Source organism: Styela clava, chromosome 15 (assembly GCF_964204865.1).
Source record: "Styela clava chromosome 15, kaStyClav1.hap1.2, whole genome shotgun sequence".
Taxonomy (NCBI): domain Eukaryota; kingdom Metazoa; phylum Chordata; class Ascidiacea; order Stolidobranchia; family Styelidae; genus Styela; species Styela clava.
The window spans coordinates 11,638,762-11,654,827 of NC_135264.1; the positions used below are offsets into that span (position 1 = coordinate 11,638,762).

General features: G+C 35.0%; 3 protein-coding genes across 4 annotated transcripts in view; all 3 read right to left on the reverse strand.

The window, feature by feature from the left end:
* The window catches only part of LOC120333860 (uncharacterized), a 149,355-nt gene extending 134,457 nt beyond the window's left edge, over nucleotides 1–14,898 (reverse strand). Inside the window, exon 1 of the mRNA XM_078120627.1 lies at nucleotides 13,802–14,898. Coding sequence (XP_077976753.1) covers nucleotides 13,802–13,819 — 18 coding nt within the window. The 5' untranslated portion in view covers nucleotides 13,820–14,898. The remainder of the gene's footprint in view (nucleotides 1–13,801) is intronic.
* Nucleotides 996–6,364, reverse strand: LOC120333809 (protein unc-93 homolog A-like). Of its 2 annotated transcripts, none has more exons than XM_039401187.2 (8): nucleotides 6,126–6,364; nucleotides 5,395–5,544; nucleotides 4,799–4,980; nucleotides 3,991–4,431; nucleotides 3,438–3,608; nucleotides 2,604–2,841; nucleotides 2,103–2,270; nucleotides 996–1,511 (listed from the first exon to the last, which is right to left on the reverse strand). In XM_039401187.2, the coding sequence occupies exons 1-8, from the start codon at nucleotides 6,256–6,258 to the stop codon at nucleotides 1,465–1,467; spliced, it is 1,530 nt and encodes a 509-aa protein (XP_039257121.2). In that variant the 5' UTR covers nucleotides 6,259–6,364; the 3' UTR covers nucleotides 996–1,464. The 2 variants fall into 2 exon arrangements, with proteins under 2 accessions (XP_039257121.2, XP_039257120.2); XM_039401186.2 differs by having other exon boundaries at nucleotides 998–1,511; nucleotides 3,991–4,470.
* Nucleotides 7,416–12,746, reverse strand: LOC120333805 (protein unc-93 homolog A-like). Its single transcript, XM_039401182.2, has 8 exons — nucleotides 12,569–12,746; nucleotides 11,744–11,893; nucleotides 11,185–11,366; nucleotides 10,189–10,698; nucleotides 9,582–9,752; nucleotides 8,993–9,230; nucleotides 8,080–8,247; nucleotides 7,416–7,710 (listed from the first exon to the last, which is right to left on the reverse strand). Exons 1-8 carry the CDS (start codon nucleotides 12,714–12,716, stop codon nucleotides 7,631–7,633), a joined length of 1,647 nt encoding a protein of 548 aa, XP_039257116.2. The 5' UTR covers nucleotides 12,717–12,746; the 3' UTR covers nucleotides 7,416–7,630.
* Nucleotides 14,899–16,066: the final 1,168 nt, after the last annotated feature.

Consider the following 16,066-nt stretch of genomic DNA (forward strand, 5'->3'; position numbering starts at 1 on the left):
GTTTATTATGCCATTGAAGAGCGTGACACCTCTGAAACATATATTCTATTCTGCAAGCGTTTACCTGTATTGAATGCGAGTATAGCAGGCATGGGACGGTTCCCTATGTTCGGATGGCAAGGATGTTACTGATGTGTTTGAATTCGGATTGTAGATTCGGAGAAAGTTCCCAACCTTAAGTCATCAAAAAAAATATTTCAACTCTGGGTCACATATCATGTTGGAGGGCACATTGAAGGGTGGCATGGTTGAGATTTTTAAGCGTTCCGATTGGAGGACACTTGATTTTAACGACGATTTAGATAAATATTGACAAGAAAACAAGCCACGTACCAATATCTATCCAGCAAGTGACATCACACAGTTTCGTGGAAGAGTTGTATAGGGAAGGAAGCTAGAAATGGTATCCACATACTTGTGTATCTAGAAATGATATTATTACAGGAACACACGAATGAATTCGGTACCATATCAAATACATGCAAAATGACATTGAGTGTAAGCTTCTTAATATATTTTTATTGGACCCGAAACGTACATGTAGATTGTTTTGTCATTGTATTGTTCTTGTTATTTTCCATTTCCTTGTTAATATATTTCTTCTATGAAAAAATCGATTTTTTTTCTCTAATTGCTCAATTGTTTTGTAATTTTTAGTGGTTAAATATCGTATTTTTTGCTAGAAGGCTATTTTTCATTTTTTTCAACGATGTTTGTGGGCTCTATGGGATTTGTTTTTATGTGCCATTACCATGATCAAAATAAGGTGCCGCGGTTCCGTGATCGCATTTCAGCAATTTCGCAGTCCAACCAGTACTATAAAATATTTAATGCTACTTCATTTTGGTTTTCGTGTCCATATATTTGAGCATTGCTCTCCTGTTTCGTGGAATATAGGCAAGGCGTTTATATGCTGAATTTTATTCAAATTGCTTCAGATTTCTAAAATCAGGAGCTCATTTCAGAATCACGGGCCTCAATACAATAGTGTATATTCACTATGAATATAACGGAAAAGGAAAAACCGGTAGGAAACATGGTTATTCATACAGTGTATGTTATCCGGTTCAGTGAACCTTCTTATTTTCTGAGGATTTTCTTTCATAGAGATGAGCTTTGTTTCTTCGCAGAACCTTCCGTGGATTTTACTTAACGAGCTTACTTCGCATCACCTCTCACACTACTTTTGCAGATCTTCAAAATGCTTGTTCAGTGACAAGACAACTGTAAATGGCTCAAAAAACAACAAAGTTGCATGGGCATGTTCATTCAATCTGTGTTGAAGCAACATTGGTTAATATACAAATTTTCAGCGAGAAAACCTAAATGGTAAACAATAATAAATATCACAAGAACCAAAGGTAATTATGTTATACAGTACAACATTACGGGAACGCCGGAATCGATATGTACCAAGTTAAAACAAATGCGTTGGATGAACACAGATATACTAAGAGTTCCACTCTACTTGCTGACTCGTATCATTGTCAAATATCTGTATTCTGCGAAACCTAAAAAAAGAAGCGAATCAATATAGTTTAAATGACGGGAACTCCAAATTTGTCAAGGGATGAAAAATGTTGTGCATTCAGTTGATAAAATATCATTCAATTTATATGAATTTGAGCTCGATCAAAGACGAGGAAATGAGGCTCGTAATGTGGTGGATTTGGCCATTGGACAACAAAATAACTTTAATTGTGCTCCCGAAGTATGCGCACCAAGATGTCACATAACCTGAACCATAACCTGGTACACAACGAGAGTTCAGGTTGTGCGCCATCTTGGTGCGCATACTTCAGGAATTCCTTAACAAACAATTCTTAACAAAATTCTGTTTTTATGTTCGAATAAAGTGAGGGTGATTCAAGACCAAATTCATGCCCAATATTTCAATAGCTTTCTTTTAAACAGCGCGTTGTGAAGAGATCAGCCATATTTGCGTTGTAACAAACTTCCATGAAATCGAACTTACCGTAAAAATTATCACATGCCATCACGTGCCATGACTACTACCATAACTCTATAATCTTCTATGAAAGTGCCCGTGTAAAAGCCGTTTGTATTTGTGTTTCAGAAAACCAACATGAAATATAGCTTACCGTATAAAACTGACGCGACTATAAGCAATGCCATATTCATGTATATCTTCTTGTGAACACACATATATGAACTGAGTGAGTATTGAACAAAAAATCCAAAATTTATCCATAGATTCCAAGTTGTAAAAGCAATATCTTTCCGACGACTAAAGTATTCTCCATATCGAACTGTATTAAAATTGTATCAATACTTAAAAAAAGAAGATTCGGTAAATTCCAAACAGAATGCGATAAAACTAAGTCTATGTTAGGTCGAGGATTCTTTTCCCTCTATAAACTAGATACGACTTAGTAGGCGATAAAACTATTGCAAAACTATTATTTATATATGGCCCCAGTCGCCAGTTGTATGGCGTTCTTTTCAGGCGGGTGTGCACCGACTCCCGGCCTGATGGGTTAGAATGTTGGATGAATTGGCGATTAAATTGGTTCCAATTCAGGACGTATGAAATTTCCAGAATGAAATTAATGAATATCCTTGATAATGAATATGGTACTTACAATTTGATAACGTTTGCCAGATGCCATCAGAACATCCAAATCCGAGAAAAAATAAGTATATAACCCATGGATTATCTGCGTTCGGTTCCCATGTGAGACAAAATAAGTAATTTAATATATCAGCTGTGAAGGCGAGTAACATTGGGAAATTTCTCCACATTCCAGTGGTTGGCGTTTTAGCGACAAAGAATGAAAATATTACGTCTCCAAGTCCGTAAATGATAATACCAATTCCAACCTAAAATTGAAAATGCAGGTACATAAGTGCAAGGGTTCATTTGAAAAGTATAGGAGCAATGCTCAAAAGTAAATCATTATGGGCGTGAACTGCAAATATCCGAAAGCGTAAATTCATAAATAGAAAAGTAAGGGTTGGAAATATACGCCACATCAAATGTATAGTTCACATTTACAAATGTGTTAGTGTCGATATAAAGTTATTGGAATTCAAAGTTTTGCTAAAGAATATATTCGGTCTTATTGGTCGTTGATTAAATTGAAAGTTTGCACATAAATGAATACCATTTCAAGCTTCTGTATATGTGTTTCAAACATGTGGTCCTAGGAAATTTCGCCGCATAGGAAAAATCGCCTTATTTAAATAAGATTCGTTATTTTATAGCATACCCTAACCCTATAAACCTAACTATTTTAATCACAATTACTTGTTTTACAGCAAAATGCTCTTGTTATTTTTCTTATGCGGCGAAAATTCCTGCGGCGAGATTTTCCAGACAGGCAAACATTTTTTTCGCATAATCAAGATTAACAACATGAACATTGTAAGGCAGGCAACGTATTATTCTATAATCTTAATTGTGTAAGTTTAGTTACCTGATATAATCCCAATACACAAGATGCATAAGCTCTGGTGAGTTCTGAATAGACAAATGACATCATAATACCATTGTAAAATGTGATTCCTGCCACCAGTACATGTTGCAGGCTTATAACATGAAGAAATGTCGCCTTCGTTGTATGTTTCAGCAAATTGAATACGCTTATCTGAATAAAATAATATCGCGTTTGAAAACTCCTTATTCTAACCACACAAATTGATTATTCCAGTAATTTTTGTTGCTGTATTGTATCAGTTGGTTTTCGTACAAAACACATAGGCTAAACTAAAAGTATAATCATATGTCGTGGTTGATGAAAATAACCTTAATAGCTAGATTGGTGAATTACACTCACGTGTCCATTAGTAAACAACAATATTGACAACATTTGACTTAGATTCTGTAATTTTAAGTAATATTTGCTAGTATAACTAAAATAGCCAAGATACACCTACTTTGAGTTAAGGCTGCGCATTGCGGAAAACAAGTTGATTTAAATCAAAAATAGCTAATAACTTTGTTAGTATATAATCGAATATGGATCTTACCTTCTGCGCCACCTCTTCCATATCCGAAGATATTTGTTGAGGTGTACTTAAAACTTCTGTTTCCTTGTAAACAATGTCACCAATCTCTTCAGCATCTTTATCATTCAATACCATTGGAACCGAACTTTGATTACGATTTTTGCTTTTGGGGTAACTTTTTTTCTTTGGCAATTGCACACATGCTGGTATTTTCGGCAGAAACATGACTTTTACGATAATTGACAGAATAATAAGCGTTGATAGTACACCAACAACAATATACAACGATTTATTCGTAGGCGGAACATATTGTTGCAAATTTTGTGATGTTATATTTGGATCTTGACAATCGTTGGCACCACAAACCGACACGTTTCGTCTCCATGCCGATGTTTTATTTTCATATGAATTCGCCACCTTCGTATTGTTCTCAGAACTTGTTTGGTTTTGTTTATTATTTGTCTGTTGGAAAGTGATTGTGGTAATAGCGTTTCCAATAACCTGAAAATTTTTGGTTTCTGCTTTGATAGGATTGAATCTGAATGCACAATTCACCCACGCAAAAAATTACGTTTCTAATTTTTGCAAAATGTTTGTTTCTTATTGCCGCAACTTAATTTTTGTATAAAAATTATGGAAGAGAAATTACAGACGTGAACTTGAAAATGTGATAAGCTGTTTTATTGATTGACTGCCTAATAGATTATTCCTGCAAAAGTTTTTTGAGTTGAATAAGAATAAAGCTCATAGAATATGTTTATATTCAAATCCCGCATCAGCAGTGGAGAGTTTAACATTTGTAAGTAAAATGAGAAACTCCAATGCTCACCTGACTAAATTGAAATACTCCAAAGAATTTAGCAGTATATAATTGAACATAGAAATCTGGAGTTCCACTTGAGAATCGCCAGTGTTCTAATCCGAAGTAAACATTGAATAGAGAAGTACAAGGCCACGTTGTCGCAGAACCGATTCCAACTAATATACTTCCTGGTATCAATGTATATAAAGCTGAGAACAACGATCGGTAATAGAAAAATTTCGGCGATGCAGAAGCGTGTGTATTAATATGGAGGTAAATAATTATGTTCGCCGACTTTACATCAAGTTGTGTAAAGAGAGGGAGGCACGTGGGCAGAACGAAAATAGGGAAAATCGAAATAAATTATGGCCCAACCCTAACCTGGTATACACACTACCCTGGAGTATCAAAATTCCAAATGCTTCTGATCAATATTCTTCGCGCCGGAGATGTAAGGAGGGACTTTGGGGTTCAGGCCTGGTATGGATATGAATTTAAAAAAGCAGATCTGTGACGAAACGGAAAAATTCAATATCTTATCTTCTATTTGATTGATCTCCACTTATCAATTTTAAGCCATTTATTTTTGCCCTGAATGAAATATTAAATTAAATCGCACTTACATGGATAAGCGTTAGAAGCTGCGTATAAAAGATAACATACGTCGCTGAAAATGATGGCTACTTTTGGTTTGAGAACCCTCAACAAAACAGGTGTGACAAGCAACGCACATACAATAGAGGATGCATATCCCGTTGTAACTGCTTTGTTTCCTAAAAAAGCAAAATGAAACAGTTTCAATATTTTTCTGTTATCTTCTTGTCTTCAAAATACTCAATTTGTAACGTTTTTGTTGATCGTACAGATATATTTAGCAAAAAAAGCCCATTTAAAACACTGGTACACATGCGTTTCCAGCATGTTGTTCGTTCTACTCGTGTACTTAGGGTACTCGTGAACTCGTCAAGTACCCAGGGTTCATGAAACATTAATATTGTAATAGACAACGTGAACTATATGTATCAGATAGTATCCCGGTTGGATATTAGCATGTCAATTAAATTTCCATAACTAATTTCCGAAATTAATATCACTTGCACAATACAACGCGCTACACCCATAACAAAGCCATTGCAACAGTCGAAGAATGTTTGTGATGAATAATGCTACCGGTACTTGCGCGCGGGTTTCTAATCATTGGGACGTGAAATAACTTAGTGGAGCGAATGTATCACTGCAATCGTTGTGCATTCCAGTTTGGAAATCTTGAATTCACGCAATTGATGAAAACACGGCATTAATAAACGTCGAACTTTGGATTGATTCATGATAAATTCAATATAATTCAGCTAACCCAAACCATCTTCGATGTTGATACTCGATTGCAAAGCCATTATTCCAAAAAATGATCCAAATGTGATAAACACTGATATAGCAAAAACATAGAATTTTGTTTGTGTCCTCGTTTCTTCGCTTGATGTAACCATGTCGATATACTGCACTAGCCTCACAAACGATTAGCCAGAGGCAATTGTCTTTGCCACGCTAACATAGCCTATATGCTATAAATGAAATTGGGAGAGATGTAATACCGACTAAATATTTTATATAAAAGCACATACACGATAGTCACATGCCGATAAAATCTTACTGAGATAAGGAAAAACCTAGCCTGTCTTACGATTGCTACTCCCCAGCTAGTCCTTAAAAACAATCTACATCAAACGCAAGTAAAACTATCGATCCACCGTCTGACAATAAGCAGCCTGTGTAAAGCCAACGTGTTGATCGCGCAAACTCATATAGTACCTACAGCGTCTCTAGAATCCAATATAAGCTATTAAAAAGCCACGACCCGTTGATAAACGCTAACACCTTACTATGATTTGCATATCAAGATTGCTCTCTTTGGCATAATCAAATGTATATGCTATAGGCCTACAACAAATAATATATACTATATTGCCGTTAAAGCTAAAAGGCTAAGTAGCCACTTCAGGCCAGCACTGTTGTTTATTGCATTGCTTTCTTGTTGTTTCTCTATCTTTTACTTAGACTTAGATGACTTAGCCAATCGGACATAAATTTCCTAACCCACATCACTAACTATATCAGCAGCATCCTTTATGTTTGTGGAAAGTCTTACAATCGGTGGTTCTGCAGCGACCTCTAGTGCGCGTGTTTGGCAAAACTAGAGACAATTTCTTTCTTGTATTTTCGGTGCGATATGGGATGGTCCGATGCTTCAATCTTAGCAGTATTAGTGTTTTATTGATAATGAACAGTAAAACCATAGAAACATCATCGTGAAGTTCAAGAGTACTAATTTAAACGCTCGTATACACTAGGTTTATACATGCTATTCAAGAACTAACGAAAGCGTGTAATGGGTAGGTAGAATTAATGCTTAATTGATATTGGGTAATAAAATCACAGAAACATTAACACGAAGACCAAGAGTACTCATTTAATTAAACATATTTGTATGCTGTTTATTTACCGTCATACTTGTGTAAATTACTGCACTTTGTTTATTACGGAGTGATTCGACAAAGCTTTCAACTCAACTCTACCATTAAAAATTACTATTTTAATTTAGATGATTCGCTGCAAAATAGAGTCAATGTTATTATGATGAGGTATATTCCATGGCACGTTTTTTATTTGTTTAAGTTATCAAATAAAAAAAATGAATACAATTTTGAAAATGTTATATATACTGTTTCTACGATAAGAGTGTAGTTGAATATTATGCTGTTTCAAATTGTATTCTTCTTGTTTGTTATTGATCCAGAGCTCGGGTCAAAAGATAAATACTTTCATCGTTTTTTCATACAATCTGACATTGGATAACAAATTTCAAAGTGCGGTCTTCAAGTCAATTTCAGGCGCAGCCCTTGTCGGACGCACCTTTGTTAGAAACCTATATTCTCCAAGACCTAAAATGAAATATATTCACATTAGATTAGTATAAAACCTAAGAATTTGTATTTGTATTTTTACTCAAGTTCCATTCAGAAGGTCAACGAAGGTGTGGTACGGTGTTCTAGGGATATCTCAAGTTCAAAATATCGAATTTCATTTTCTAAAAACGGCCATAGCACTAGCTTTGTATTTCATTGACGCAAGAGCATTTGGACAATGAATCTTATTCTAGCTCTTCAAATACAAATATATATACCCAAATACAAAAATTAATCTTGTTTCAATATTAATATAATAATTGTTGTTTGGAAACAAATTTGAAATTAACTCCGTATTTTTTTACCAATGTCAAATATGAGAATATGTAAAAACTTTCGACTCACCGTACAGAAACAAAGAGGCTACCAGCAATGCCAAATGCATGTAAATCTTCTCATAAACACACATGTATGAACTGAGAGTATATTGCAGAAAAAATCCCAGCATTATCCAAAGATTCCATGCGGTAAAGGCAATATCTTTCCTCTCAGGAAAATATTCTCCATACCGAACTATTAAACAAAATTTCATTTAGATTTAGAAGGATTTAGTTAGACTGATCAGTTTAAGAAAGGTTCTTATGTTTATATCTTTATGAGTAGTCATGCTTAAATCTTAACAAAAATACCATGCCTTTGACCCACATTTGTGGTGCCGAATAGACGACATCAATTTTTAAATAGACGGACGAAAGAACTATATTGAATTCTCGCTGTGTGAAAAATGTGATTGTGTAAAATACATATTCGCAACCGATATTACACTTAAGGGTATTCCTGAAGTATGCGTACCAAGATGGCTGACAACGGAACGTAGTATGTGTACCAGGTTAGGGTCAGGCCATAATTTTAGGTACAAATACTACGGGAGTCACTTGGCTATTCCCCGAACTCGTAATAGAACTAAAATAGGGAAAATTGAAATAAAATTCTGGCCCAACCCTAACCTGGTACACATACTACGTTCCAGTGTCCGCCATCTTGGTACGCATACTTCAGGAGCCCCCACTTGAGTGCTATGGAAAAGTTAGATATGGAAGCAGATACGATAGCTTTGAAGTAAATTTTATAACTTGTATAAACCCGTACACTGTACTCGTTGCTTTATAATAGCCTAGCATTTGTAAATAAAGCCTCATACATTTTTTATCGCATAAACTTTTCTATCCATAAAATATGGATAAAATAGTTGTAAAATATACAACTAACCTCACGCGAAGCTTCAAAGCAAATAATTATATTTTATATCTATACTCACAATTTAATAATGTTTGCCAAATCCCATCAGCACAGCCAAACCCGAAGAAAAATAAATATATGACCCAGGAGTTTTCTGTATTCGGTTCCCATGTAAGACAAAAACTATAGTTCAGTGTGTCGATTATGAATGCAATAACCATTGGAAAATTTCTCCAGATTCCAGCAGTTGGGGTTTTTGCTACAATAAACGAGAATATTATATCACCGATTCCATAAACGATCATACCGATTCCGACCTGCAAAATTGAAGAAAAAATCATACTTTTGGGATTTTGCCTACAAGTGACGGAGAGCAAGATTTTGTATCCCTTATTAAATAGGCATATGTGATACAGGAATCTAATTGGCGAATCAGGTGCAAAATGGCTAATTATCGAGTGTTATATAGTATACCATAAGCCAACTGAGTTTTACATAATAAATATACATCACGAAATGAGCAACATAGCGAGATAATGAGTTTCATAATCACCTATATACTGGGTATTCGCATCGATATACTAGTACAAATGATAGGATGTGCGTACCGGCTCATTCACTGTACAAAAATATAGAGTCCACGTATATTAGTTATAACGCTCGTGTACCTGAGGCAGCCCTAAAACGCATGACGCGTAAGCTCTTGTTAGTTCCGAAGCGGCAAAAGCCATCACCATACCGTCATAAAATGTGAGGCCCGCAACAAGTAGTTGCTGTACGCTTATGATATGCAGAAAAGTTGCTTTTATCGTTCGTTTCAAAAAGTGAACAGTGCTCTCCTGAAAATATAAGTTGAGCAGATGATACAAACTTCATAAAGATAACTTTGTAATAAACTTGGGTATTTAATCATATTTGTTGAAGATATGTATTTACATATTTACATATTTGCTCAATCATTTACATTTTTAAAATAGATATAGAATATTACATTCCAGGTGTAATTATTACAATTTTTTACTTCATTTATTAAGATTTAAACATTTACAATTAAAATCTATATCTAGCAATATCACGAGAATAGATTAAATTCGATTTGATTCGAGGAAAAAAATAACCTATGGAAATATTAAAATTTCCAGTGTCTATTTTAAATTTATAAAACATTTCGCGCGGCTCCGATTCGTTTTCGGGAACACCAATGCTGTTGACGTCATCCAATTGTGACGTCACCACATTCGCATCATACAATTACAAGTGAATGTTGTACCGTACTTCATTTTCTGAAATCCTCGATATAGCTTCTGAAGTAACAGACATTTGATCAACATTTGTGGTTTCATCATCTCTCTCTTTGTCATATGCATTGTTAACCACTCCGCCATTTTCAGATTTTGCTTCATCCTTTGTATCAGAATCTAATTTTCTATTGTTATTGTGGTGATTGCTGCTGCTATAATCTCTCTTTGTGGGCATCTCAACACTTGGTGATATTGTTGGCAAAAAAATCGATTTCACTATTATTGATAAAACTATGAGCAGTGATAATATTCCAATTAATATGTATAATGATCGCTGCGTCGGTGGGACGTATTGTTCCAAGTTTTGAGCAGTTATATTGGGGTCTTGGCAATCATTAGCCCCACATACTGATAAATCTCTTTCCCAGACGGTCGTAGTGGTTTGATATGAGTCTGTAACGCCCGTATTTTCGGTTTTAGACGATTCTTGTTGCTGCTTTTGAGATTGTTGGAACGTGATTGTTGTAAATGTGTTTCCAATCACCTGTAGGCAAAGCAAACGCCATGATGTACAATGTCCATAAAGTTATGTCGTGATGTTAATTCCGTAACCATTGTAACATAAAATTGAACAGAATACTAAAATTTGTGTATTTTGCAATATTAAAAAAGCAAATAACACAAAACGTGATGCTTTATTACTACTACTTTATTAGCACGTTTATATTCTATCCGTGAGTCATTCCCCGAAGCATTTACTCATAAAAGTACTGAAAACTGATAAAAACGGTAAACATTCCGTAGAATTGATATTCTTCCGCCTATTTCCATTTTTATTTGAATACTACTTGACTGCGTGGAAAATGATGAATTTTGGAGGGACTTTATGGATCCTTGCATGTTTTAATATTATATTATAAAATACCAATGACAATTGGGTATAATAATACCCAATTCAACCTTATTTGCAGCAATGCAACTAAAATGCAATTAAATGAATGACAAACTATCGAACTACATCATTGTTTACCTGATTAAACTGGAAGACTCCAAAAAATTTTGCCGTATAGGACTGAACATAAAAATCAGGGATTCTGTTCGCGTGACTCCAATGTTCTAATCCAAAGAAAACACTAAATAATGACGTACAAGGCCACATTGTAGCAGAAGCGATCCCAGCAAAAACACCTCCAGGTATCAGTGTATATAATGCTGAAAGAAATGATTCATTTTGTTTGTCAATGTAATTTCAATAGGTTTTCGTGGAAATATTCGGACATCCGAACTAGTATTTTTGCAAGCATGCATAGGAGATGTTTTAGCATTAAAAATGGAATGTTTTCGCTCTCTATATTCTTACTGAGAGGTTGTGTTCTAGTCTTTAGAATTAGACTGCCCAGTGGCCAATCCTGAGGTTTTTTTCGTGCGAAACCAGAACATTTACATTGTTTTTTTTTCGTATACCTTTTTTTGAAAAAAGAGAAGAACAAAAAACAAGTTGAAGAGCGTCAGTCGCGCTAAAGAAGACACATATATAGGGCGTTGAAAGCCAATTAGACTATGACATGAAGGCTAAGATTTATACTTACATGGATAAGCGTTGAGAGCGACGTAAAAAAGAAAACAAACATCACTGACAATAAGTGCAATTTTTGGTTTCAGAACCCGTAGCAAAACAGGAGTAACTAGCAACGCACAAATGATTCCTGATCCGAATGTAGTCATCGCTGTTTTGTTTCCTATAAATATAAATATTTTTAACAAAAGTTTAACATCTGTGAGTAATACATGACTCAATTTAAAAATCCAAACATTTCGATAATTGTTGAATTCGTTGTACTTTGTATGTGAACAATTATGGGCATCATTGCTGTAAGTGATGATATATTTAAGAACATTATGGTTGAAATTCTGGGGGGGAAAAAATTCTGCCGAAAGAATCTGTGTAATTTTTTATCTTCCATGTTGGCGGGTCCTTATTCACAACAAATTTATGACTGAAAGAGATGTTAAAACAAGCCCATCACTAAGATCTACGTGTGGGTTCAATGTCAATGAGAAATACCGATTAACAAAGTACTCAAATGTGAATTCATTTGGTTTATGTCGCTGAATCGATATTAATTGATAAATGATCACAACCTAATGAGGAGGAAATTAATTAATATTGAAATTCGATTTGATTTGCAAAATCTATTGATTTGTTTATCACACTTTTTCCTCCTTTTTTTAATAAAACGGTTCGGTTTCGAAAAAGTATGTAAATACATTACTCAATTTGCCAAATTGGAAATTTGGTATATTTTTCAAACTTCTGAAATTTTATAGATGTTTTCTGTCATCCTAGTATATATATGAAAGGCCAATAAACAGAGCAGTACATATCCAGTATAAACATAATGATTCAGTCTTACCTAAACCATCCTCTATGTTAATACTAGATTGCAGAGCATTAACCGTCACGAAAGATCCAAAGGTGACAAAAACTGATACAGCAAAAATATAGAATTTGATCCGAATCTTTTTCAGTTGATAATGCTTTGTTTCTTTTGATTCAGCCATGTTTTATTTAACTTTATATTATGTAAAAATATATCTATGAAAAATATTGAATATCAGTCGACACATTGAGTCTTGACAAGTTCAATTAAAATCACATTGGTTAGATAAACGAAGCGCGTTCTACAAATACTACGAGAGTGTCATTGTTTTGCGTATTGTTGAACAAATAGTATGAGGCAATTCTGAATATTTCTGTTTCTTGAACTAGTATCGTTTTAACTTCAACCCTTTCGATTTCAAACTATCGTCGTTTTGTGTAAAGCCTCTTTTGACAGTTTGTATATAAAATCAGATTCGTGGTTTTTGAATAACGGTATAAAATCTGCCAATTCGCAATGAAAAGCAGATAGAACGCCACTCTACTCAGAAAATGTATCGCTCAATCATTTGAGTGCCATTTTTTACATGGGCGCAAATGAAAAATTAAGAAAATAGTTACATCCAGAGCTATCCTCAGCTGCATATTGTGCGCCAGCAACTAAAATAGTGCACTGACTCTTATTCACTCAACCTCTTGCATTTAAATAAGTAGGCGGGAGCGCTTCCTTTCTCATATTATAGTGTTTTCATAAAATCAAATACCATTTACGAGAACAATGAAATATAGTGTAAATATATTCCTGATATAATAAATTTAATGAGTCATAGGTAATTGAACTATAACATATTTTTATTTCACATCCCGTCTTGGCATCAGAATGTATGTAATTGCCGCCATCAATTTTGCGTGCAACGCGCCCACCTTTTATTTCGTACATATGATGCATTCGTTCCGAAACAACTACTTGCATAGTTACTGGTGTTAGAGATTGTTCCGTGTGAAATACAGCGTATCATGTCGGCCTAGCTGACATGATCATGGCATGCTAAATAATAACAAGAGAGCTATGCTCAAATATATGGACACGTAGAGTCACATAATTTTGATGACGTCATAGCGAAAAAAGAAGTAATAGCCTTCTGGAGAAAATTTTTATCTTTAACCACTAAAAATTTCAAAGCAATTGGTCCAGTATTCGAAGAGAAAAGCGACTTCTTAAAAACGTGTCAAGCGGTACTGAGTTAGCAGTCAGGCAGCATCTTACCTGTACACTGTAGGCCATATACGGTAATTGATCACAGAACAGTTGTTCCCTTGCAAATTTTATGTTGTTTACACTTTAGGACAGATAATTGATCACAGAACAATTCTTCCCTTTCAAATTTTATGTTGTTTCCAGTTGACTCTCATCAAAATAAACAAATATAGTAGGCTACAAGTGCTACAACGCTTGCATTACTGCACTGGTAGGACCGTGAAAGAATAAGTTACGGTAATTTCATTGTGGTAAGACACCGGTACCGGCACCAGTACCAGTATCGTACTTACGTACTGAGCTACCAGTACCGGTTAGCAGTCAGCCAGCATCTTACCTGTACACTGTAGGCCATATACGGTAATTGATCACAGAACAGTTGTTCCCTTGCAAATTTTATGTTATTTACACTTTAGGACAGATAATTGATCACAGAACAATTCTTCCCTTTCAAATTTTATGTTGTTTCCAGTAGACTCTCATCAAAATAAACAAATATAGTAGGCTAAAAGTGCTACAACGCTTGCATTACTGCACTGGTAGGACCGTGAAAGAATAAGTTACGGTAATTTCATTGTGGTAAGACACCGGTACCGGCACCAGTACCAGTATCGTACTTACGTACTGAGCTACCAGTACCGGTACCGAACCTGTAGGTCTGATATTCCGTTCCGCATACGATAGGCTATAAAACTTGCATTGCAGCATTAGTAATACCGCGGAAGGAATAAGTCAATTTCACTGCGTTACGGCACCGGTATGGCAACTTACCAGTACCGACCTACAGTAGCTGTAGTACTGAGCAAGACAATCGATCGCGAAACCGCTTGAAATAAGTGTAAAACAGTGTTCCCATGAGTAAAAATAAATACCGCGAAATTTTGTATGAAATATCATATCTCATAGGATTCATATAAAATTTAAGAATAAACAAAAGTAATAGCCTTCTAGCGAAAAAATTAATCTTCAACCACTGAAAATTTCAAAGCAATTGGTCCAGTATTCGAAGAGAAAAGCGACTTTTTAAAAACGTGTCAAAGAACAAGAACAAGAACAACAAGAACAACAACAACATAATATTGAAACGATCGTTATGTCCACTACGTGTCCAACAATAGTTACTGGGAACGGCATGTACTTTTTGCTGCTCAAATTATATTATATTTCCCTTTGCTATAAACTTATCGACTTCATAAGTGTATATATATATATATAGTTCTACACGTAAAAATTAAAACAACTCTTACGCACGAATGGCCCGATACATTTTCCTTACCAGCATTCGATTCTAAATAATCCTGTGGTCGAAAAACTATGAACCAGTATAGCAACTGTACCTCCATTATTATAACTCAAATCGTTATCATTGTCAATTATCCATATCATATGATATATTTTATAGCAATGAACACGCAGTAAAACATTTGTGCTTCACGCCTCCGTTAAGCAGGCTAACCGTCCACCCGTTCAAACCATTTCTATTACAAATATTGCTTAAATGCAAACCTCGACTTTTATAAGGTATTTCTAATCCTGTATTGTATAGAATTTTCATGATGATCCTGCTTCCGCGACACAAAGCTTCCTATTATCAGCTGGCTTACTAGCACCAGTAATCACCGATGTGACCGAGTGCAAACCAACGCATGAGTTGAACGATCGTAACTGCGACTTTGTGTATTGTCGCTCCAGAATAATTAACCGTATCTGGCAATACACAAGGTGTATGTGATATTGAGCTATTTCTGATCAGTCCTACTTATATAGTGTGGCGGTATAGGGTTAATACGATTATGTCAAATATTTGCATTGTATGATAAATTTGTGGATGACGTCTACCCTGCGACGCAACGCTCTCAGGTAACATTAGATATTATGGGCACAATGCCTCATGCCTAGTTAGGACATGGTACAGAATAATATTTTTCTCCCTAAAACCCTGAAACCAAACTCTAAGTTAGGCCTTTCATCATTGTTGTAAATCATTTGCAAAATATATCTCATTTATATCTACATAATGTTTTTGCTTGTGTCACTAGATGTGGATATTGCACCTTGTTGGACACGGAGCTACTATAGATCGCTGTGCAAATTTGTTGTTGTTGACGTGATAAAATCGTGTTTTTTTTCTGTAATTAATAAAACACTCCAGTTAAAAGTTTCCAGTATTTATGGATGGCAGAAGTCATTTGGATTACTTTTGTGTTTTTAATGCTCTCGTGCCTCACGTGGCTAGATATTTCACATTCATAAACACACTTCCATATGACATTC

Coding starts and splice junctions, on each gene's coding strand:
- LOC120333809 (XM_039401186.2), bottom strand. CDS start 6,258: ATGGTTACATCAAGCGAAGAAACGAGGACACAAACAAAATTCTATGTT. Junction 3,609..3,990: donor TGGAAGAGGTGGCGCAGAAG/GTAAGATCCATA, acceptor TATTTTATTCAG/ATAAGCGTATTCAATTTGCT. Junction 2,842..3,437: donor GTGTATTGGGATTATATCAG/GTAACTAAACTT, acceptor TTTCAATTTTAG/GTTGGAATTGGTATTATCAT.
- LOC120333805 (XM_039401182.2), bottom strand. CDS start 12,716: ATGGCTGAATCAAAAGAAACAAAGCATTATCAACTGAAAAAGATTCGG. Junction 11,894..12,568: donor TAACATAGAGGATGGTTTAG/GTAAGACTGAAT, acceptor TTATATTTATAG/GAAACAAAACAGCGATGACT. Junction 7,711..8,079: donor AGCCTCTTTGTTTCTGTACG/GTGAGTCGAAAG, acceptor ATTTCATTTTAG/GTCTTGGAGAATATAGGTTT.